The sequence below is a fragment of the Gavia stellata genome, chromosome 23, assembly GCF_030936135.1.
Source record: "Gavia stellata isolate bGavSte3 chromosome 23, bGavSte3.hap2, whole genome shotgun sequence".
NCBI classification, from domain to species: domain Eukaryota; kingdom Metazoa; phylum Chordata; class Aves; order Gaviiformes; family Gaviidae; genus Gavia; species Gavia stellata.
In genome coordinates, this window is record NC_082616.1 from 680,508 (window position 1) to 702,585 (window position 22,078).

The 22,078-nt window shown below is 47.6% G+C and overlaps 2 protein-coding genes across 2 annotated transcripts in view; one reads left to right on the plus strand and one right to left on the minus strand.

Annotated features, from left to right (window-relative positions):
• Positions 1–7,146, plus strand: part of ATL2 (atlastin GTPase 2) — a 40,559-nt gene extending 33,413 nt beyond the window's left edge. The window contains exons 10-14 of the mRNA XM_059828414.1: positions 189–245; positions 1,501–1,572; positions 4,929–5,360; positions 6,627–6,641; positions 6,743–7,146. Of these exons, the coding sequence (XP_059684397.1) occupies positions 189–245; positions 1,501–1,572; positions 4,929–5,360; positions 6,627–6,641; positions 6,743–6,850 (684 nt within the window). The 3' untranslated portion in view covers positions 6,851–7,146. The remainder of the gene's footprint in view (positions 1–188; positions 246–1,500; positions 1,573–4,928; positions 5,361–6,626; positions 6,642–6,742) is intronic.
• Positions 7,147–11,373: 4,227 nt separating this feature from the next.
• Positions 11,374–19,395, minus strand: EIF4A3 (eukaryotic translation initiation factor 4A3). Its single transcript, XM_059828475.1, has 12 exons — positions 19,205–19,395; positions 18,948–19,020; positions 17,834–17,900; positions 16,723–16,785; positions 16,138–16,270; positions 14,947–15,027; positions 14,369–14,510; positions 13,296–13,434; positions 12,701–12,816; positions 12,030–12,137; positions 11,816–11,943; positions 11,374–11,578 (listed from the first exon to the last, which is right to left on the minus strand). The coding sequence occupies exons 1-12, from the start codon at positions 19,374–19,376 to the stop codon at positions 11,562–11,564; spliced, it is 1,239 nt and encodes a 412-aa protein (XP_059684458.1). The 5' UTR covers positions 19,377–19,395; the 3' UTR covers positions 11,374–11,561.
• Between the last annotated feature and the right edge of the window lie 2,683 nt (positions 19,396–22,078).

A 22,078-nucleotide genomic window follows, 5' to 3' on the forward strand; every position in this document is an offset into this window, starting at 1 on the left:
AGTAAAGGGATTAAAGCACTAGGGATAACTGTGAGAATGCCAGACTTGTATGAAGAAATTTGCTTCATGGAATACTTACATTATTTCTTTGTAATAATGCTATGAGCTCTATCTTTACATCATTCCTCTCCTTCTCCTCAATCATAAATGTTTAGGAAAAATAAATCTTTTTTCTTTCTCCCCTTTAGGCTTATATAAAAATCTATCAAGGAGAGGAGCTACCTCATCCGAAATCTATGCTGCAGGTATTTTATTTTTCTTTCAAATAATCTAATAGATGATGTGTACATTGTAAGTTCTTTGCAATTGAAGATCATGACTGCTGCAGGTCTGAAGCTCCCACACACAGAGCTGTAGTTCTTGAAGGAGCTGTGTACTTTGAAAACCATCTGAACTGTGTAACCTGAATACACATTTGTGTCTTCCCTCAGTTCCATCTACCAAATGCGGCGGGGGTATATCTGGTTGGTTGGGTTCTTCTAGCTGCTTCAATTTCTAAGCATGTGTTTCCTGTAACTTGCTATTTTGTCAGTATCTTTCTCACTGTATTCAGAGGGCTTTTAGCATCAGATGCAGCAGATAAAATGGAGAAGGCTTATAGTAATGCAGCTATTGCCACTGTCTTGCAGTGTTGGGCTACTTTATGTGGGTTTGTTAGATAGGATAACTGCATTGAGGTTTCTTTTCTGGGTTGATCCAAAGAGGATGTAATCGGCTTTAAAGCGATCTGAACACAAACTGATTGTATAAAGCTGTGTCTTGAACCCTTGAATTGTTTGGGATGAAGAGCTTTCACCAAAGTGTGGGCTTTAGGGTCAGTTTTAACCATTTTGTGTTTGTAAGATGAAGCTTTTTTAAGCTTCCTGGGTCACTTCATTAAGACATGACTGTTCTGGGGGTGTTCTCATCCTTCAAGGAACCAAATCTTTAGACTTTTGGGGGGAGTTCAGAGAACTCATCAAAATGAAACTCAGGCTGCTATCATTTCCTCTACTTAGCATGCCATAAATGTGTCTGGGGGATACAGAAGATGACATCTTGCAGCATTAGCTAGAATAACTGTCCCTGACATGACACGTGTTGAAAATAGTCTTCAATTCTTAAAAATTCTGACACCAAAACTGCACATATATAATGCAGAAATAATACCAGCTTGCTTCTTTCCTCACAGGTAGTGATGTATCAGGATTAACATTTAATAGTTTAGTGATCCTTATTTGCTTATTAACAATAGAGCATTCAGAAGAGATTGCTCGTGATGAAAAGCCTGTACAAGCACATGGGAGTTTGTCTGCAGCTGTACTAGAAAGTTGAAGAAAACGTTCTCCTAGTCAGTAATCTGTTTTAATGTATGTCGCTAACCTTCACTTGGTTTTTGTGGGGCATTTTCCTGGCAATCTGAAGCTTTGGAGGCTGTGGGGGATATGGTGGGCAATGTAACTACGTGTATGTAACTAGCTGGTAATGCTGTGATGATACATGGTGCTCAATGTTTTCTAGGCAACAGCCGAGGCGAACAATCTTGCTGCTGTGGCAGGAGCAAAAGACTTGTACAGTAAAGGCATGGAGCAGGTAGGATGACACAACTTTTTCTAACTGCCTTACATGCAAATACAGGCCTTCAGTTTTAATATTGTACTTGGTGTTGGTTGTGAGCATGTTAGTGGATAAAAGTAGCTTAGGCCCAGTAGTCGTGTGTGTTCTGCGCTCTGCTCTGAGGTTAGATGTCTGATGCAGCAAAACCAGGATTCTTTGAGACAGAAATTGCTGGGGAGGTATGGGAATGGGCATGTTTGTAAGATACCACCTGTTAGTTCCTCCTGCTGCTCTTAACAGATATCTTAAAATCCTGCGACATGAAATGGGTAAACAGGTGAGGAGACACTTGGTGGGCCAGAGTTGTGCAAGGGTAGAGTTCCAGTACTATAGTCTCATGCTTCTGAATCGTGGTCATTCATGAGCTGTAAAATGCAAGGATTAAAATGATTCTAAAGTTTAAAAAATGCCCCTTGAAATACAAGAATTATCTTGTCCAAAAAAGCTGTATATGTAACTTCCTACTTGCATCTTATCTTGAAGATAGTTACTTATAGCACTCCAAGCTGAATGTCTGGACGGACTTCATGCTTCAACGTAGTGTTATGCAAGGTTTTATCATAGGAAATACTGAAAGCAATTAATGTCTCGTAAAGCTTAACAGGACTATGCTTACTGTGAAACTGTACAACCAGAAAAGACTAGTAGGTGCGATAACATGCTACAAACATAGCTCCCCGTTAACTAGGATAATTCTGGTCTTAATCATTGAAGTAGCTTTCCATTTTAAAATTAGAGTAAGACCTAATGCTAGTGGCAGACTAGCCAGTTCCAGTTGTTAGCAGGCTGTTTTGAGAATACTCTGCTGGTGTAGAGGGACTCCTTTGGAAGGTATCTTGAAGTAGTAAATGCATTGTTTATAATAAATGCCAAGTCTGCCTTCCTATCTTGAATCTTCAATGGCTGTTGAGATACTGTAGTTGTAAGGTTTCTTACTTGGGGCAAGGAATAAACAGGAACAGATGTTCTCTTAAACAGACTTTGTTTCCATAGTAATGTTCCCCAGTACTGTATATTTTTATATCACTGTAGAGATACACACAAATGTCTTGAATTGTTTTTTATCCAGATGTCTCTGTTCTTAATGTGACACAGCTCTGACACTGCTATTTTTAGCAGCAGAAGTGGGAACTCTTTGGATTTAAGACTGGATTATGTAAAGATAGTTCTTATGTAGCTTCTGCGTTCTCCTCAGGAACCAAAGCCCTCCTTTGCTGAGTGTGCATAACCAAAATACTGTCCCCCTAATGACCTTAACGTAAGGAGCAACAGGTGCAGTCACACAGAGTATAAGAAAACAGTGGCAGTTATTTGTGTGGTGGTCTTGATGCATCAGCAGCTCCTAGCGTCTAACACACTCGCGGCAATCTGAAAAGACCGTTTTGGAGGATGAGACTAGTAGCCATTTTCCAGGGAGTTTTGCCAGATGTGGAGGACTTCAGTACGGAAGAAGCAGAAAGGTGCTTGTTAAACTCGAGCAAGGGGCAGAGTGGGGGTGTCAGGATCTCGGCAGTGAGGTTTGCCTTGAAGCTGACCAGTGAAGCTGTGCGTCTTGTGAGGCAGAAAGGGGATGCTGTACTCTGAGAAAGTGATCTCACAGAATCACTAAGGCTGGAAAAGACCTGTAAGATCACCAAGTCCAACCATCAACCAACCCCACCATGCCCACTAAACCATGTCCCACAATGCCTCGTCCACATGTTCCTTGAACACCTCCAGTGATGGTGACTCCACCACCTCCCTGGGCAGCCTGTTCCAGTGCTTCACCACTCTCTCAGTAAGGAAATTTTTCCTAATATCCAGCCTGAACCTCCCCTGGCACAACTTGAGGCCATTTCCTCTCGTCCTATCACTTGTCACTTGGGAGAAGAGACCAACACCCACCTCACCACAACCCCCTTTCAGGTATTGTAGAGAGCGATGAGGTCTCCCCTCAGCCTCCTCTTCTCCAGACTGAACACCCCCAGCTCCCTCAGCTGCTCCTCAGCAGACTTGTGCTCCAGACCCCTCACCAGCTCCGTCGCCCTTCTCTGGACACGCTCCAGCACCTCAATGTCCTTCTTGGAGTGAGGGGCCCAAAACTGAACACAGCATTCGAGGTGCGGCCTCACCAGCGCCGAGTACAGGGGCACCATCACCTCCCTACTCCCGCTGGCCACACCATTTCTGATACAGGCCAGGATGCCGTTGGCCTTCTTGGCCACCTGGGCACACTGCTGGCTCATCTTCAGCCGGCTGTCGACCAGCACCCCCAGGTCCTTTTCTGCCAGGCAGCTTTCCAGCCACTCGTCCCCAAGCCTGTAGCATTGCATGGGGTTGTTGTGACAACATCTATGTGTCCTGCTGAAGGGAGAAGGTTCAAGTTGTTGCTGCACTCGAGGCATGAGATGACAAGCTCTGCAATAAGACTACCTTCAGGCAGGAGAGGGAAGGCGGCTGTTTGACATCATATGGGAAGAATTTTCAGTTTTTAGATGTGGTCTGACTGTGAGGGTCTGGAGAAGTTGGAGCTGATCTGCTATATGTATGTCTCTGGCCTAGGTAATCTCTAATCATAGTCCTCAAGAGGTCAGAAGTCAGTCTTACAGTGTAGAAGTCCTTGGAGTCTAACTATTTTCATACCCATGCTGATTCAGGGAGAGGAAGATGGTGGGTGTCCACATTATGGGTATCCATTTGAATTCATGGTCTTGTCCCTTCAGCAGAAATGTACTCTCACAGTTGATCAGAATCAAGCCTAGAGGAGAGTCTAGGGAAGAATAGGCTAAAGGTGTCAGCAGCTAGTGCTTGTTAATTCATATCACCTCGTGAGTTCCATGGAGCCTGCTAGTGGCAGCAATAAGCCAGAATAAACGTGTTGAGTGGGCAATATCTACCCTGTTTGTCCAAGTTCTGCACTGACCCTCTTACCGAGATGGGTGACCAGGAGTAAAAAGCTGAGGGGAAGGCTTGTGACCTTCAGAGTTCTCCTTAACCTTCCTCAAGCCAAGCTTTCTCTGCCTCCTGGTATTCCTTTCTTGCACCTTTTCATAGCAGGAACATATGTGTGGCTGATGCCCTGTCCTTCTGGGCTTGCCCGAAGGGAACAGTTGAGTTCAGTCATGCGCTACAGCTCTGTATGTGATTAGACAGACAAGGCTCTTGCTGTGCCATGATGCAAAGTACCTTTAGCTGCTTCTCTTGAGACAGGACTCCAGAGCTTACAGAGCCAAGAAAGCTGGGGGAGGTAGTCTGATGCTGGCTTGGGAGGGGAGCAGCGAGGAGCAGGTTTGCTTTCTGTCCAGCAGAAGATACTCAGGGTGTGATGACCTCATCTCTGATTGCTCTAACAGGTTTGTGGGGGAGATAAGCCTTACATTGCCCCGTCGGACCTTGAGCGGAAGCACCAGGATTTCAGAGAGTCAGCTGTCAGGCAGTTCCGCTCGGTGAAGAAGATGGGAGGGGAAGAGTTCTGTCGGCGCTACCAGGAACAGCTAGAAGTGGAAATCGACGAGATCTATGCAAACTTTGTGAAGCACAACGATGGCAAAAACATCTTTTATGCTGCTCGTACCCCTGCCACTCTATTTGCAGTCATGTTTGCCATGTATATAACCTCAGGACTGACTGGGTTCCTTGGTATGAACTCCATAGCTACCCTGTGTAATCTCGTGCTGGGGATGGCTCTTATATCGTTTTGTACTTGGGCATATGTTAAGTACTCTGGGGAATTCAGAGAAGTTGGAACAGCCATTGATCAGATCGCTGAAGCTATATGGGAACAGGTTGGTATCCGTTTTTAACGCAAAATTTTCCTTTCTTGAGCAAACATACCAAACAGTTTCTGTTCAGTGCTGTGAGTGAAAAAGCTCGTCTAGACCTAATGGATAATGTTAGTGCTGCTGAAGGGAAAATCGGCTCAGAAGTGTGACTGCTCTCTTCAGTAAGAGATGCCACACACAGAGTGTTAAACAAGCTTAGGATATTATCAAAAAAGTGTTAGTTAAGGGCCTTACTAGGTGCTCGGATGGTGAAGAGTGGAGGGACTCTTTAAAAAAATCCTGTTACTTTTTCAGAGCCAGGAATTCCGCTTTTAAAGGTATGTTTAAAGCGATAAACTTGTCCTATGGATGTGGTTGGTGCAACTGCTGTTGCAAGAAATACTTGGCGAGACAGACTAATTCCTGAAAGAAAAGACGATGCGAGTGTAAGAGTACCAAAGCTGGAGGAGAAACCCTTCCGTACAGAGATTTTGCTGTCTGAATCCAGTTGACATAGCTGTGTCATAAAGCTAATGTAGAGAATTCCTGACCAACTCTTACAAGTAGTGCTTGGAGCACCCTTAGTTATGTCCAGTGCCACCAGAAGGGGAACACTTTGGTGCTGTTGTTACTAGAAGTAAAGGGCTCACTGGACTTACCTGGGATGACATTAAAATGGGTCCTACAAGGCACGAGCAAATAACTGGAGCCTTCTGTACAGAGGCTCTCGTCTACGTCTGAAGAATGACGCTCTTCAGGGCTCCTTGCAGGCAGTGGTACCTTACCTGGTTGCTCAGGTAGGTCATGAGTTACACTGGAGCAGAAGTAGATTGCTAATAATAGGAGGGAAATGAGCGTCAGGGTACTAAATTTTGAGTTACGCCCCTAACTAGTGGTTCAGATTTGGGGCTCTCCTGTGCCGCTGTAGCTTCTTGCTTTGGAGCTTGGGGCACTGCAAGAAAAGCGGAAGGTTTTCTACGTGTAGCACTTGCTGAGTGCGGCTGCTGCTGTAGGATACTGAGAGCTCATCAGGCTTGATTTGGCTGCTGACCTTCCCTGGAAGGGGGAGAACTTGGCTTATTATGCTAGCAGGAGCTTGCCTTCTGTGACCTAGAGGAAGGTGGTCTCCAGAAGAGCTTGCTGGTGGTGCTGCTACGGTTGTACATCACCAATAACATGCAAAGCACCTACAGGTCCTGGCTGAGTCACTGTGATTGTATGCCATGTTCTATGCTGTTGATTTTTTTTTTTTTCTGAATCGCTGCTTTTCTTTTTCCCTCCCTGCTTCAGAGGAATCCCAGGAAGGTGAGAAGTTACTGGCAATCAGTTTCTTTTTCTGAACTTGATTGACTTTTTCTGATGCCTTCTAAGAGCCTCTTTTCCTAACAGCTGAATTCGTGTTTTAGGTGTTTTCCAAACTCTTTGAAGTCCTTAGACGCCGAACGATTCGCCGTGCTCTTACATCAGTGCCGCGACAGCGACTCTCATCCAACAATAACAAGAAGAAAAACTAGCCAGTATTTTTAACTTTCTTTCTGTATCTGAAGTGTTCACACTTACACATATAGGACAATAAGCTGGACCGTCTGGGCCGGTCTGCATAAATGCTGTAACCATACCAGACTGATGCTGCATATAGGGTATGGAATTGCACATCCATCTTCTAGGAACTGTAAAGTGGTTTGAATTCGGTGAAATAACTGCTGTATAGGAGGGATATCACTTGTGCTCATAGCATGTGACTGATTTAACCTCATTACTGTAGCAGCAAAACTCATTTCTCTTTCAGTTCATGCCAGTTTGTGTCAGACTTCAGCATTCTAAGTTTTTTTTCATTATTTCAAGTCTCATCTTTGTGTGTTTTTATATTTTATTTTCCTTGGTTACCTCATTTTTTTTGTTTCTTTTGCACATTTCTCATTCCACAGGTGTTGAAGCCCATGAGTGATAATTTGATGGAGGATCATATGAGGCAGTCTGTAAAAAACTCTATCAAAGCAGGCCTGACCGAGCAGGTGTCTCACCATGCCAGACTAAAGACAGACTGACAGTTCGTCTCCTCTTCAACTCTGCCCTCTCATCCTAGACATGCTTGCTGTACCATGAGAACTCAATAATTAAAAAAAAAAAAAAGAAATAAAAATAAACCAAAGTTTACAATCAACTGTAGAAGTAGTTTAGTGTGACTGGCTTCACGGATTGCTGCCATCACCTGGGAAGAGTAAGTTTGTCAGTGCTCTGCTTCTGAGACAAACTGGTGCCACGGAGACGGCGGGGAGGGGGGGGTCTGGTTTACGCGTAGTCCTGGTGAGCTGCGCACGTGCGCTCTTTGGGTGCAGGGCTCTTCCCTCCGTGTTGGAGTTGATGCAGTCTCTCTCTGGCTTACGGTGGGAATCGGGCCTCTGCAGGAGGCGATTTCAGGGAAGTACCGTGATCAGCCCCACCCCAGGGGTGCTCCACACCGTCCCCTCGCCACCCCTAATGAGTGTTTCTGCGTGTCGAGCGTACCGAGTCGGTGAAGCCGTTCGAGCCACTGCGTTACGATATGTATCCCGCTTTATTGCCTTTTATACCAGTGTTACACAAATGCATGTATCGGTTCCTCACGCCGCCGCCGGCAGAGCTGATTTGCGAGGGAGGCTGTGGGTCAGAGCATGTGGTGTCTCGCCTGGAGTTCGCGGACCTGGTCCCGAGGGAGGTGCATATCGGAACTGAGCTGTCTTTTTCTGCAGTTTAGCCTTCATGTATATAATATTGCCATTAATTCTACTGGGGGAGGAATTCCATCCAAAAATGTTGCCTACAGCTACCAAGCAATGAGTTAGGATTGTCTGTACAGTGTGTTTAGTTTTTATTTTTTAAGAAATCACAGATAGGGCATGTATATGAAATATAAATATATAAATACAATTTTGTATCAAAGTTTTGTAGTTTATGGCAAAACCTGGTTCTGTGGTAGCTAAGTGCAGTCCCTGTAAAGGAATGTTTGTGGCTCATGTAAATGTGTGAATGCATCAACAATTTGAAGTTTTTTGATATATTTGTGATATTTACCTGCCTTGAGCACTGCAATCTCTCACCCCCTTGGGAAAAATCAGTGGGAATGTTTGTTGTGAAACTCTTGTCTTCTGTTGCATTTTAAAGTTATTTCCTGTAATTTATTTTCAGTACATGATTAAAATCAGTTGTGTATATATGAAATGAAATTCGTGCTTATTTTTAAAAGATGTTGGAGTATGTATTCTACTACATAAACTATGTCAAATACTTATCCTGACAATTATATGAACAAATTGTCTATTGTACTTCATAGCTTTCTACTGAAGCTGATGTTCTTCTCATGCTCGTCTCTGGAAGATGACATCTGTCTAGCTCATCCCCTCCCTGCACAGGAAATCTTTCTGGTATTCTAAAGCTTCTTGACTTGTGGAGTTGCCTGTCAGCTTCTGCCCTCCAACAACTGTATCATTCTGAAATCTTGTTACCAGCTGTATTTTCACTCTTGACTAAATCGGTGTCAACTAAGCCATTTTCAGATGTGTGGAGTGTAAAGGCAGCTAAATAATTAACTGCTGTAGTTGCAGCTGGGACTGACTGTGTGCAATAGCCGGGGGTTTTGCATTCCTAAGTGGTAACAATTGCCATCAACATTTGAGCTTCATCAGTCTCCCCTCTCTTGAGCGAGGGAAATCATCTGTCTGGGACTAAAGCAATTGCACTGTGACTTTTGTACCATAAAGAACCGTGGGCGAGTGCGGTTACTGCCCTCCGGAACTGAGGGCTCAGCTCCAGGTGAACGATGCTGAAGATGAGGTAGGAATGTTGCGTTTTACGGTATCTTCTCTCAAACTGTACAGATTAAATACTGTTATTTAAACAATCTCATGCTTTGGTGATGAATCTCTCTTCTTTATTACTCAAACGACTAGAGGCACACAGAGGGCTTGGAGGGCTGTTCTTGCATTTTGCTTCTTGCCTTTTCGGGGAGGGTGTGAGTTGGATTTGAGGCTCTGCCGTGCCCTGCGGTGGTGGTGAGAGCGGAGCTCTGTCTAGCATGTGGGCAGGGAAGTGGGAAGGCTTTATCCAGCCTCCACCCTTCTACTAGAGGACTGAAACAGGGTGTGTAGGGAGAGAGTTCCTGAACGCTGTGTCAGGAAGTTGCAGAATTAATGCAGAAACCCTCCAACTTTGTGGGAGGGACCCAAGGTAGGAAAAGAGAGGGGCCAAGGTGATTTTTGGGAGGAGCAAGTGGGGGAAATAAATGATTAAGGGGCTGGTCATGTGGCAAGGGGTTGCTGGTGTGTGTTTTTGTCTGGCCATGCCTGTCCTGTTCTCTCCATTAAGGCCATCTCTCACCCTCTTCCTGGGAGAGGGGAATCCGCTCTACGTGTGTGTGCGCACCGAGGTCCAAGTACCAGCAACTGGAGCGGGGCTGCGGGTCCCAGGGGCTGTGTGTTTGGGGTGCCAGCGAACTGGAGACGGGAGTGAGTGGAAAGCAATTGTCAGCAACTGCCGAGGGAGGTTGTGCGTCAGTGCGCGAGTAGATTTAACCAGCAAGTAGGATGAGGGGCCTGGGAGCCAGCTGTTGAAGCAGCCCTAAGTCTGGGCTGGATACATATCCGTTCCTGCATGAGGCAACGGGAAGGACCAGGAGGTCCAGGCTGACTGTTGGGAGGGTCTGGGGTTCGGCTGAGATCTGTTTGGATGCGTGTGCCTCCCTCTATGGCCGGCAGCGAGAAACAAGAGGCTCCAAGGGCCAGTTCCAGGGCGGGTGTCTGAGGGCATCCATGGTGGGTGTGCGCAAGGGTGGGCTGAACCAGCGACTGGCGTGGGGCTGTGGGCCATGTCCCTGTGCTGCTACTGGATGAACCGAGTCTCCCTGCCCAGTTAATGGAGGGATCCACAGCCTGTGTGTGTGTGTCTTTATTTCCTACTAATGGACCTTCATCCTGATCAGCTGGAGAGGGATGGGATGAGGGTGTTGCTGAGTGGTGACCTGTATGGGTGGTGTGTGTGCTGCCGGGAATGCTGGCTCAGCCTTGCTGCTGGTTGCATGAAGCCGTAGCAGCCTCACCTCTATTGGGCAACCCCTTACAACTACTATTCTTAGTAAAATCAGGTTAGTGTTTCCCAGCTTTTGCCCGTGTACTGTTAAGAACATCAGGATCGGTCGCAGAGCGGGTACAAGGGAACAGAGGAACTTCACTCATGGAATACACGGGGTGTAAAGGAGGTAGGAGCTTACTTTCTCTACCCAGGGCTGCTCAGCTACTGGCCCAGGAAAGGAGCTCCGAGAGCTGTTCCAGTTCCCCCCCTCCTCCCTGAACAAGCAAAAACCAACAAAGCACAGAGTGAGATGTGGTAACTTACCCCACACCAGCAGCAGAGCGTGGGCCAACTCCTCCCTGAAAAAGGATACAGCAGAGCTAGGTGGGAAAGCCACACAGGAGGTACTACAGCTGGCAAAGTACAGCATAGTGCTGTAGGGAGAGAGACTCGGAGAGGTGACTGGGAAGCTGTAACAAGCTACAGCATCCCACAGGGGTGGAGAAGGCAGCAAAAGATACTCGCTCTTCTTGTTCCTTCAGGAAATGCCAGTGAGACTGTCTTTCTCCAGCTGGCATCAAGTTAAGAGGCACTCGCCCTTGCAAGCGCCTGCTCAAGTCCCCGAGTTCCTTGGGAGGGGCAATACTCCGCCAGAGCAACGAGGGATGTGATTTCTGGCTCCAGAAAGGCATGAACAACAGGACATTTCTTTTCTGGCTCTCTTGTAACTCTGTTTCCTTATCGCAGGCTAGGGCCAGGCCACAGGTTTTTCCTGTAGCTGGCTGCTCCTTAAAGTCAACTTAAGGAAACTAGACAGTACGGCAGATGGTGTGGCACAGCAGTAATGAAAGGGCGGCGAGCAGGAATCCCTGTATTTCATGAACCTAGATATACAGAGCATCAAATGTTTTTTCAATTGTGCTAGCCAGGTAGGGCAGTAGCTCCTAACTCCCTGCCTGTTACTATCTTGGGTTAAAGTAATTAAACACAGTTATGGCAAAACTTCCTTTTTTTATTGAAAAACATGGGTGGGAATAAAGACATTATTTACACAAGTTCCCAAGTGCAGCTCAACTCAAGAACATATGATCAGCAATATGATAAAAGGATGTGGGTCCAAAACAGAATTATGAAGGCTACCAAATAGGACGAGTACAACCCTCTGGTAAACACAGACCATCAGATAAGATCAGCAACTGAAATGAGAGAAAATGAGAGAACGTAAGTATGCACCGCGAGTGGCGAGAGCCGCAGCCCAGGGGTTCGGTGCACCTACTGCTGCTCCCAAGTTCCCCATGGGAAGCAAAGACGGCTCAGGCTCGGGAATGAGGCATGGGGCAAAACAAAGCATCTGGCATTTCTCCTACATATGCAGCAGACCAGCTCCCGCCTGGAGGAGGGCGGCAGCCTCACCGGGGCTGGCCTGCACTCACCGTTCATGGGCATCTCATCTATCTGGGTGGAATAGTACTGCTCGATGTCTCGCAGGATGCGGATGTCGTCGTTCTTCACAAAGTTGATCGCTACACCTTTTCGGCCGTATCTGCCTGACCGGCCAATTCTGTGGAGGCAGAAGGAAAGAGAGAATGGAGGCACCTTGGGGAAGGGTAACCCAGCCACGCTCCCCCATGTGCAGGCCGAGCTTACCTGTGTATGTAGAGTTCTCTGTTGTTGGGTAAGTCGTAGTTAATGATCAGGGACACCTGAGGCACATCCAGGCCTCGAGCCCAAACATCTGTTGAAATAAGGACTCGGCTGCGAAAAGAAAGGGACAGTTACGGCCATTCCACCCTACTGAGGTGGGTGTGAGGGCTGAGGAGTCGCGGTCTCCAGCATGGGGCATCCCCTGCCATTCTGTGCTCCTCCCTCCCCACAGCACGCGGGCAGCATCCATACTTTTGCTGCAAGGAAAGCTGTTCCGTGCAGCATCACCAAACTTCAGTGAAGACAAATAGTACCAAGACAGCTTTCATCTTTCAGAAAGAATACGATGCTCCTAGAAGTTTAAAATACAGGACCAACCCAAATACTTTTTTTCCTTGACTTATTTTAAATGCAGCAACTCCCAACCTCTTCAGCAAAATAAAAAAAGACTAATTCTGTAAGTATGAGCAACCCTCCTTGGAAAGTGGCACTCTCCCAACCCTGCGACACCACAGGGGGACAGATGGGAATTGGAGCTCTTCCTCATTTAAGCTGAACAAGGCCTTCAGAGAGGGGAGGTTTTAAGGGTTTCTGAGGCCTGTTCCCTTCAGACGCTACAAGAAATCCTGCCCTGAGGTAGCAGTGCTGTAAGCCACACGGTTTAAGGCATTTACCTTGCGCCAGATCTGAACTCTTTCATAATGGACTCTCTCTCCTTCTGTGGCATGTCCCCGTGCATGGATGACACTGTGAAGTTGGCTTCTCTCATCTTCTCTGTCAGCCAGTCTACCTGTGCATACAGCCAAGCAGCCTGGGTTAGCTCTTCGCTCAGGACAGCCAAATGTGCTAGTTGTGCTGGGAGAATGTTTGCAGAGACATACGCTGGCAAGGACTGAGAGACACTTTAACAAGCGTTCTGGAGCTACAGGAAGTACACAATCCTTAAAAAGCATCGGCTATACGATACAGGGCTCCACGAGCCCTGAAAGGAATTAAGGGTATTTATTCGGAAAGTGTGGTTTTGTTTCAGGGATTATAAGCAATTAGAAGAATAAGCACATTCTTACCTAATCAGTTTTACTTCTCTAAAAAGTCTGCCTATAACCAGTTGTTTAAGCTAGGCACATCCCAAAGACAAACGTTTAACCTCTCTTCTTACTAAACTATTCCTGAACAGGGAAACAACCAGACCTCTTAACTGGGTTTGTCCTAGCGTTCTCCTCTGAATCAACCTCTGAAAGCAACGTGCCCGTCTGATGGCTGCCGTACCTTTCTCTTGGTGTTACAGAAGATGACCGCCTGGGTGATTGTGAGCGTGTCGTAGAGATCGCACAAGGTGTCAAACTTCCATTCCTCCCTCTCCACAGCCACGAAAAACTGCTTGATTCCTTCGAGGGTCAACTCATCGCTGCAGGGAAGAAGAACCGCTATACCACACCACAAGTAGGCGAACACATACAACGCAGTTCGAAGGGCTCGGTGTGCTTCAGCAGAGACCACACCTCTACCCTGTGTGCTGTGGGTCTATACACAAGTCCAAGTTGTTCCAGAAGTCCCTGGAGAAGTCTGCTCTAAGAAGGGCCTCCAACACGACCCATGCAGGAGACTAGAGCTCCCGGGGCACGCTCCCTGCTCTAGACAGACAGCTTCAAGGGGCAACGTTTCTGTTCTCATCGTTTTTACATCCAAGCTTCTCATGACAAGAGAGACTGAGGAAAGGTAAACGGGGCAGTGTTAAGAGATCAGGCAAGAGGGAGGCTCCTCCTGTCAGGTTGCATACACGTACACCTCTTCACTCCTGCCGAGTTCCAGTGCATGAGGACCTGTGACACCACCAGACATAAGCTACACCTCCAAGGGCATCCAGGATCAGTCAGCTTAAAGCTTTTTTTGGCTTGCTGTATGATAGCAAATTAACGGAGGAGGCCTACAAAAATCCTATGGAGGAGCACAGGAATTGGGTAGGTGTGAAAGATGGATTTCCAGAAGAGACTGCTACACATGGGGAGGATGAAGGGGTGGGGGGCAGCCAGGCTGAGCAGCAGCAAACAGAACTGGACAAGGATAAAGTCAGAGAGATGAGTTAGCCTCTGCTGGAAAACAGGACATGAGGATGTCTGCATCGGTGAGAAAGAACATGAGAGAGACTCTGCACATTTAAATCAGTTCAAGGAACGTGTGGATGAGGCATTGTGGGACATGGTTTAGTGGGCATGGTGGTGTTGGGTTGATGGTTGGACTTGATGGTCTTACAGGTCTATTCCAACCATAGTGATTCTGTGAACTGCCCGGGGCTGGACCAACTCAAAGAGCTCCTATTCTTTCCAAGGAAACTCACTCACCGTTTCACCAAGATGCGAATGGGGTCTGTCATGAATTTGTTGGTCATCTCCAGAATTTCATGAGGCAAAGTGGCGCTGATCAGAACCACCTGTGTAGCTGGAGGCAAGTATCTGTACACATCATAAATCTGCTCCTTAAAACCTGAAAAGCAAATCAAGCAGCACAGAACAGTTAGCACATCTTCCTCCCGAATATCCTGCTCTTTCACAATTTAATCTGGAATTCCGTATTGGGCCTATGCTATGAGATGAACATTAATGAGTGAACCAGTAACTAAAAGCCAGTGTCACACATTGCTCATCTACTCCTAATTTTCCCAAACCCACTACGATGTGGCTGTGGTACCCGATAAAGTATGAAAGGCAGCACTCAAGAATTTTTAACTATGAAAAAGGACACCACAACTAAATCAGACAAGACACATTTGGTAGTTTAACCTGTTACAGCCTGTAATTAACCATTAATTGTCTAACTTTGACAAAACCAGGTTTTTTTAGAAGCAGGACTGACAGCGGGGACACCCTGGAGTCTCAAAGAGGTGAAAAGAAAGGAAGTAAAAGGGAGATGAGTATTTTACCTTTATTGAGCATTTCATCTGCCTCATCCAAAACCAGCATTTTGATGGCACGAGTCCTTAAACTTCGACGACGAATCATATCTGTAAGATTTCACTTTGTAAGATGAAAAGGCTCTGAGAGCAAGCGAGCCTACACTGCTCCCAGCTGCTGTCAGGGCATTTCAGTGGAGCAGGGACAGGCACGTCCCCTGTTGCCAACAAGAGACTGCTGTTCGGTAACGGAAGGCACATCCTCGGGCCACAGCACGCCCACCGCACCCTGCAACCTAGGGAGACGTCTCTGCAGCCTGGCTAAGGGAGTGCTGGTTGCAGGGAAGCTCTGAGGGTCCAAGCTGTGGGTTGCTATTTGCTAACTGCGCAGGACAGGTGACCCAGTCTCCCACAGTAACTGCAGCTGGATGTGAGAAATGCAAAATGCTACATGAGCTTTTTGTCAACAGACTGGGCAAATCTACATCCTGTTTGAAAGAGCACATGGCTTTGTGTTAATCCCTTAATACTGCGACAGAAAAGTATTTGCTACTAGTGTGCGCTGTTCAAAGCCAGCCCAGTTCAGGAGCTGCTTATTTTTTGGGTTTTTTTCCCTTGTGGAGCTCTATGTTCTCCCAGTGACAGATGCTTGTGTAAGAAGTGCTGCCTGTTTCTCAGAGACACAGAAGATGTGAGCTTGAAGGCTAACGCTATCCCTGCGGTAACTGCCATGAACAGCAAATATAAAAATCTTCATGCAATGAAACCAGAAAATACCAGCTGTAAGTGCATCTGATTTAACAAAGAGAGAGCGATGGTCAGTACACAGAAAATGTGGACCTAACTTTGACATTCAGAGAGACCCAGCTCCTATCTCCTCCAAGATTCTGAAGTATTTCCCGGGACTGTAATATTTTCTGCTTAAAAAATACTCTTTGTTCCCATGCTACCATATAGAGAAACACTTAAACAATGAAAAGCAAAATATAAACAGAGAAAATCCAAATACTATCACTGTTGATGTCTCTCTAGTCTTTTCCAGCTGTTACTACAGTAAGTTGTTACCTCGTTGGTATTTCACATTAATGTCACGTTAATTGCGTCACGATAAATGTAATTTTCATGCTATTTCAAATGTAAGTGCACGAAAGTTGTGGGAGGTTCCCACGGCTCAACTCCGGTCTGAACCTGGAGGTGATGTAGCCTCCCACATCTCCTTACCAAACACCCGGCCTGGAGTGCCAGCAACAACATGCTGCCCGTAATCCAGTTTTCGGATATCTTCGCCCACGTTGGTCCCTCCGATGCAGGCGTGACACTGGACGTTCATGTAGTCTCCCAGAGCAAGAAGACCCTGCGTTGATAAAAAGGAATGGCTTAATTAACTGAGCTCTCATGAAGTTTGTATTTGTGAAAAGATACAGGTCTGCACAGCCATACAGTAGTTTTTTTAAAGAGATGTAAGCACAAGCAGTTAGAGGGATTTTTTTTACGTCTGTTACCCAAACCTCCTCAACAGCAGGCTTGCAAACAGTGGGAACTCAGTTCCCTAGGGATCACAACTGCTTTAGAAGTGCTGTCCTTAAAAATTCAGTTAGGAATGTGTAAAACGTTACACCGCTAGCCAGCGTGGTCATGTAACCAAGAACGGGTATAATGCAGATGGGCAAACCATCAGAGTTTCTTATTCCTTTCAGGAACAGAAAGAAAAAGCAGAAGCTGTGCTTTGAGCTCTGCTGGGGAACACCTGGGAATCGGCCCCAGGCCTTGCGAGTGCTTTACAGATGTCGATTTAAATGCTCCTACCTTCTGAATCTGTACAGCCAGCTCCCGAGTTGGTGCCAAGATTAATGCCTGGGTCTCGCGAACCTGATTAAAACAGGTGATCACACGGCAGTTAATCACAGGGCAGGTATCACCTAAGCGTAACACAGATTATGGATCCCACAGTACTCTGAAATGTCTCATCTGAAGGATTAATCACAGAATTTTGTGCTAAAACCTAGTGTTTGCAAGGGTCTATACACCTAGAAAGCTGCCCTCACACAGAGCATTTACACAGTAACAGCCTCTTAATTAAGTTAGTTTTGACAAGACAGCACTTAAGCAGTTCCTTGACAGCTCATTTTTCATTCCAATCTAATTTCCAAAAACAGTTATAAAAAGCGTGTACTTTTCTTGCAAAAGAATAGAAACAAATTTAAATCACTTCAATTTCATGTGCTCAGTTCAGATAAAAACCCTGCATTGCACAAGGATTCCAAGGTAACGTTTTAAAGTGTCACGTTTGAAAAATATCATGAGCACTTTACAGAAATGAAACATAAAGCTGACCTTTTCGTTTAGAATGTGCAACATCTATTTTTATGTCCCCAGGCAGTGACAGGTGAATAACAATCTAAACTTTATTTAAGAGGGTACTGGCCCACAGAAAATCATCGTTTTATTCAACAGTATCTACACATTCAAGTTACACTTAATAACCAATTGGATGGACATGATACCCCTGACCAGAAGAAAAGCAAAGATCTGTCAGTCAAAAATCTAGGTTTGATTCTGTGCAATGTGCGCCAACTGCTCAGACAGGTTGCTGATGCCGTTAAGACTGTTTGAGGACAATTCTGCCTGCTGAGAGATTAATTTAGCCCTCTAATAAATGTGAAAGAGGTCAGTTGTTAAAGCCAACTTTATAATTACAAGACTTTATCTGAATTTATTTTGTCAAGGTGGGTTTAACTGTTAAACTGATACAGGGTAGAGTCTGGTGCTATTTTCAGTCAGAAATCTGTCTGAAATTCACATAATTAAAAGATTCAAATGTAAAGCTTCATTTATTCACTCTAAAACAGAAGGCATTTAAGGTGAAGACACTACCGATTTAGTTAAAAAGCATTTTTAGCACATGCTATGAAATTACCTGTATATCCAGGCACTGTAGAACAGAGATGGAGAACGTTGCTGTCTTCCCCGTTCCTGACTGTGACCTGAGAAACAGACGTTTGGTGAATAGTCGGGATGTCTGGCCAAACAATATAGGCAATTTCAATACATTCCACCCCTCTGCTCTTTGCCGCTCCTTCATTGCAAAGAATCACTTCTATTTCATATGCTCAGTTCAGACAAAAACCCTGCATTGCACAAGGATTCCAAGGTAACGTTTTAAAGTGTCACGTTTGAAAAATATCATAAGCACTTTACAGAAATGAAGCATAAAGCTGATCTTTTCATTTAGAACGTGCAACATCTATTTTTATGTCCCCAGGCAGTGACAGGTGAATAACAATCTAATGTTAATCTAACCTATAATAACCTATTGCCAACAGTGTATCTGACAAAGTTTTGTTACGATCACAGTGTGATCTGCAAACAAGAGAACTGCAATATCAGGGACACAGCGCTCCATTGCAGGGTCCCCAGCTCTGGCATGCTTGCTCCCTACCAGACCAGCATTTTAACTTCCTGCAGTTTGTCGTACATAATTTTCTTTTTCTTTTAAAATAAGCGGTAGATAAGCCAATACAATTTGGAAGGCTAGCAATTCCCGCTAGTGACCTAGAAAGGATTTTTTTCAGTGGGATGCATAGCCTTCTTTGTCTCTAGAGATAGAATAGATTTTCTTCTGCTTACTTTTTCCCTTGACTGAGACTGCAGTTGTCTCTACACTTCTCTGGCTTTGCTGGAAAACATTCCCAAGAGTCTCAGAGCCCTGTTCATTGAGAACACACACTATCTTGGCTGAATCCTTATTACAGTGACATACCTAAACCTAAGAAACTGCGACATTACCAACTCTTAGGACCACAGTCTACGTACAAGTTGGCCAATTTCACCCCGGGTCGCTCGGGACGAGATTTCCAGAACCCTGCCAAGCAGCCCCCCACAACCACGGGTGCCAGATCTCGCTTCCAGCCTCAGGCGGCGAGTGTGACCGACACCCCCCCCTCCGGGGCCCGCACCCTCCTCAGGCCAACGCGTGCCTCCCAGCCGCGAGCAGGCCGCGCCCTCGCCCCCGCGCCGGCAGCCCCACTCACTGGGCGATCACGTCTCTCCCCTTGATGATCTGCTTGATGGCTCTCTGCTGGATGGCCGAGGGCTTCTCAAAACCTGCGGAGACGGCCGTTACCGTCAGCGGCCGTTACCGTCAGCGGGGCAGCCCCGGAGCCGAGCAGGCGGCGGCTTCACCGCGCAGGCGCGCCGCCCCACATCCGGGCGCCGCCGCCACCGACGACGATCCCCCTCCCCTTCTCCCGTCTCCCCTCTCCCCCCTCGCTGCCGCCCCGCCGCGCACCGTAGGCGTAGATGCCGCGCAGCAGGTCCTCCCGCAGGCCCATGGTGTCGAAGGTGGGCGTCACGTCCACCTCCTCGCTCGTCTCGAACTCCACCTTCGTCATGTCCTCCTCCTTCATCAGCCGTTTCCGCGCCGAGCCGGCCGTCCCGCCAGATCCCGCCGACCCCGACATGGCTGAGGCCTTCCCTCTCCCGCCGCCCGGCCCTCACGCACCGGCGATGCCGCCACCACCGCCGCGCACCCAGACACCGCCCCGTTGCGCATGCGCGAGGGCTGCGCATGCGCGGGGGGTATGGGCGGGAAGACGGACGCGGCGTGCGCATGCGCGAGCCAGTGGACCGGGAGGGGGACGCGGCGTGCGCATGCGCGGTGGGTGAGCCGGAGGGCGATGCGGCGTGCGCACGGGTGGGCGGGGCGTGCGCATGCGCGGCGGCGCGGTGAGTGAGGGCCGGCGGCGGTGGGGCCGGTGCGGTGCGGCCTAGGCTTCGGTCACCGCGGGCCCCTGCGCCCCCCCGGCGCCCAAGGGCCTGCTCAGGTGTGGGGAGAGCATCCGTGCCACCCCTCCAGCCGAGGCGCGGCGTGCGGCCTGCAGAGAGCTGCGCCTCTGCAGAGTGTGCTGTGGGCAGGCTACTGTCAGCGCCTCCTGCGTGGCCTCTTCGTCTCGTGTGAGGCCGTAGATCCTTTTTAAAACACCTTGGAAAGGGAGATGGAGGTTACGCATGGGTTCGGTTCCCTGCTTAACATGTTGCTTGAAGATGAGGTGGATGGGCGCTGATTTCTGTTTGCATGGTGACATGTCTCCCTAGGAAGACAATAAATGCTGATGTCTATATGTACAGCCTGTCTCCCATGTAAAAGCCCGGTGTCCGGGCAGAGGAACACCCCAGGCAGTTTGCACAGGGAGGGTGGGCTGGCTCTCAGACCATATCACCTTCTTTGCAAGCCCAGGGGAGTCAAACAAGGGTTGATCTGCAAACCTGAGCTCAGAGCAGGCAGTTGAACAAGATGTAGAGGTTCTCAACAGACACTAGAGGAGAAGGACCCATGCTTTACTCTGCCTTTCGTCAGCCGATGCCCTCTCCATTTCTCTGTCCATGTCATGCAAGCAGCTGGAATCCAGTTTTCACAGAGCTGCATCTCTGGGTTTGCTTTTGGGGCAGAGGGTTTGGATGTGGGCGTGCTGCACCCCCTTATCCTCCATTCCCATCTGGGATTTCAGCAGGATTTGAATCTTCCATCTTTTCCCCTTTTTCTCCTCCTTCTACAATGTTTTTTTTGACCCTTGAACAGAGGGCAGATTTAACCGTCCTCCCGCTGTGGGTGCCCTGTATACTCTGCTGATCTCTGAACAAACCCTTAAACTTTTTTGGGAAAAGACTCTTTCCTGCTTGGCAGGGCACTCTTCTGAGTCCTGAGCTAGAATGTTTGACATGGTAAAATGAAGTTACTACAAAACCACAAACTTTTCCAGTCCCAGCATGTCTGAGGGTGCCTGAGTGAGTCAGACTGAGTGCTTCACATGGGTTGTTCCCATTCTGGTTGTGAGCAGATGTGTCAGGAGCTGCATGTTTGAGTGGAGCCGGAAGGTTTGGTGTCTGTGACCTCTGCCCTGGGGCAGACTGTGACATGCTCTTTCCTCATTTTTCTTATTACAGAGCCTGAAGGCAAACAAAGAGGCTGAAAGTGATAAAGCTCTTCCGAACATGACGCTGGAGGCAGAAGGTATGATGGCCTCCCTCCTCCCTGTGTGTCATGTGTTGGCAAGCCATCGGGAGAGGACGTGGTACAGATCCTCTGGGATTTGCGGGGGAAGTAGGAGGATGGCGTGGTGCTAACATGCCTAGATTGAATTTGTGACAGGGGAATCGTGCTGCTTGGTCCCCGTCATCCTTGTTGTGTCAGTGACATTGGCTGTGCTCTCCCATTGTCCCTACAGGGCTGAATACAGATACAGAGGGCTTGGTCCTCACAGTATTGTTTCACAAATAGTTGTGGGGAGGCTGTTTTTAGGATGGATGATGCGTGCTGTGTTTTCATCTGGAAGCCTGACCTAGCCTGCAGCTCCTGGCGGGTGCCCAGCCCTTCCGTGGACATGGCTGAGGCTCAAGTGTGGGACCTCCCAGAGGAGGCAGGCGCAGGAGGCGAGGCTTTCCTCAGCCAGTGTTTCGTTGAAGGAGCTGAGGAAGGAGGTAAACTGGGAAAGGCTGGGAGCTGGCTGGTTGAGAGAGGGGTGGGCAGTGAGTTCTGGGCAGTGAATCTGTAGAGTCAAAGGAAGTGACTGTCAAAAGTGAGCTTTGCCTCCCCTAGGCTGCAGGCACTGGTCGTGAGCTGGTATCCCTGCACGGCTGCATTTCCTTGGGGACACAGACACCTTCCCTTGTAGAGGAGCTGGTCTGTAGTGTCTGACCGAGGCAGGGTTAGGTGGGAAGGGAACTCTGAGGCATCTGGACTAGTCCTCCTCACAGCAGGCCCAACTTTCAAGCTAGATCAAGTTGCTCAGGGCTTGTCCAGTCTAGGTTTGAATATCTCCCAGGATGGAGACCCCACAGCTTCTCTTGGCCTGTCCCAGGGCTGCAGTGCACTCAGGAGGAAGAATTTTGCCTGTATGGCCAGTCAAGGTTTCCCTTGTTGCAGCTTGTTCCTTTTGTATTTTGTCCTTTTGCTGTGTGTCTCTGCGAATAGCCTGCCATTTCCAGAATAAAATTACAGGGTGACTATCTCTTCAGGGTCCCAGAGTAGGCATGGGCCCTTAATCCCCCTTCTCTCCCAAAACTGAAGCAGGATTCAAGTGGTTTTTATACCTGCCTGCATACAGTACTGGAGCTCACATTTCAGACTTTGGGGAGAGAAGTTTGTTTCTTTGTGTGTGCATGG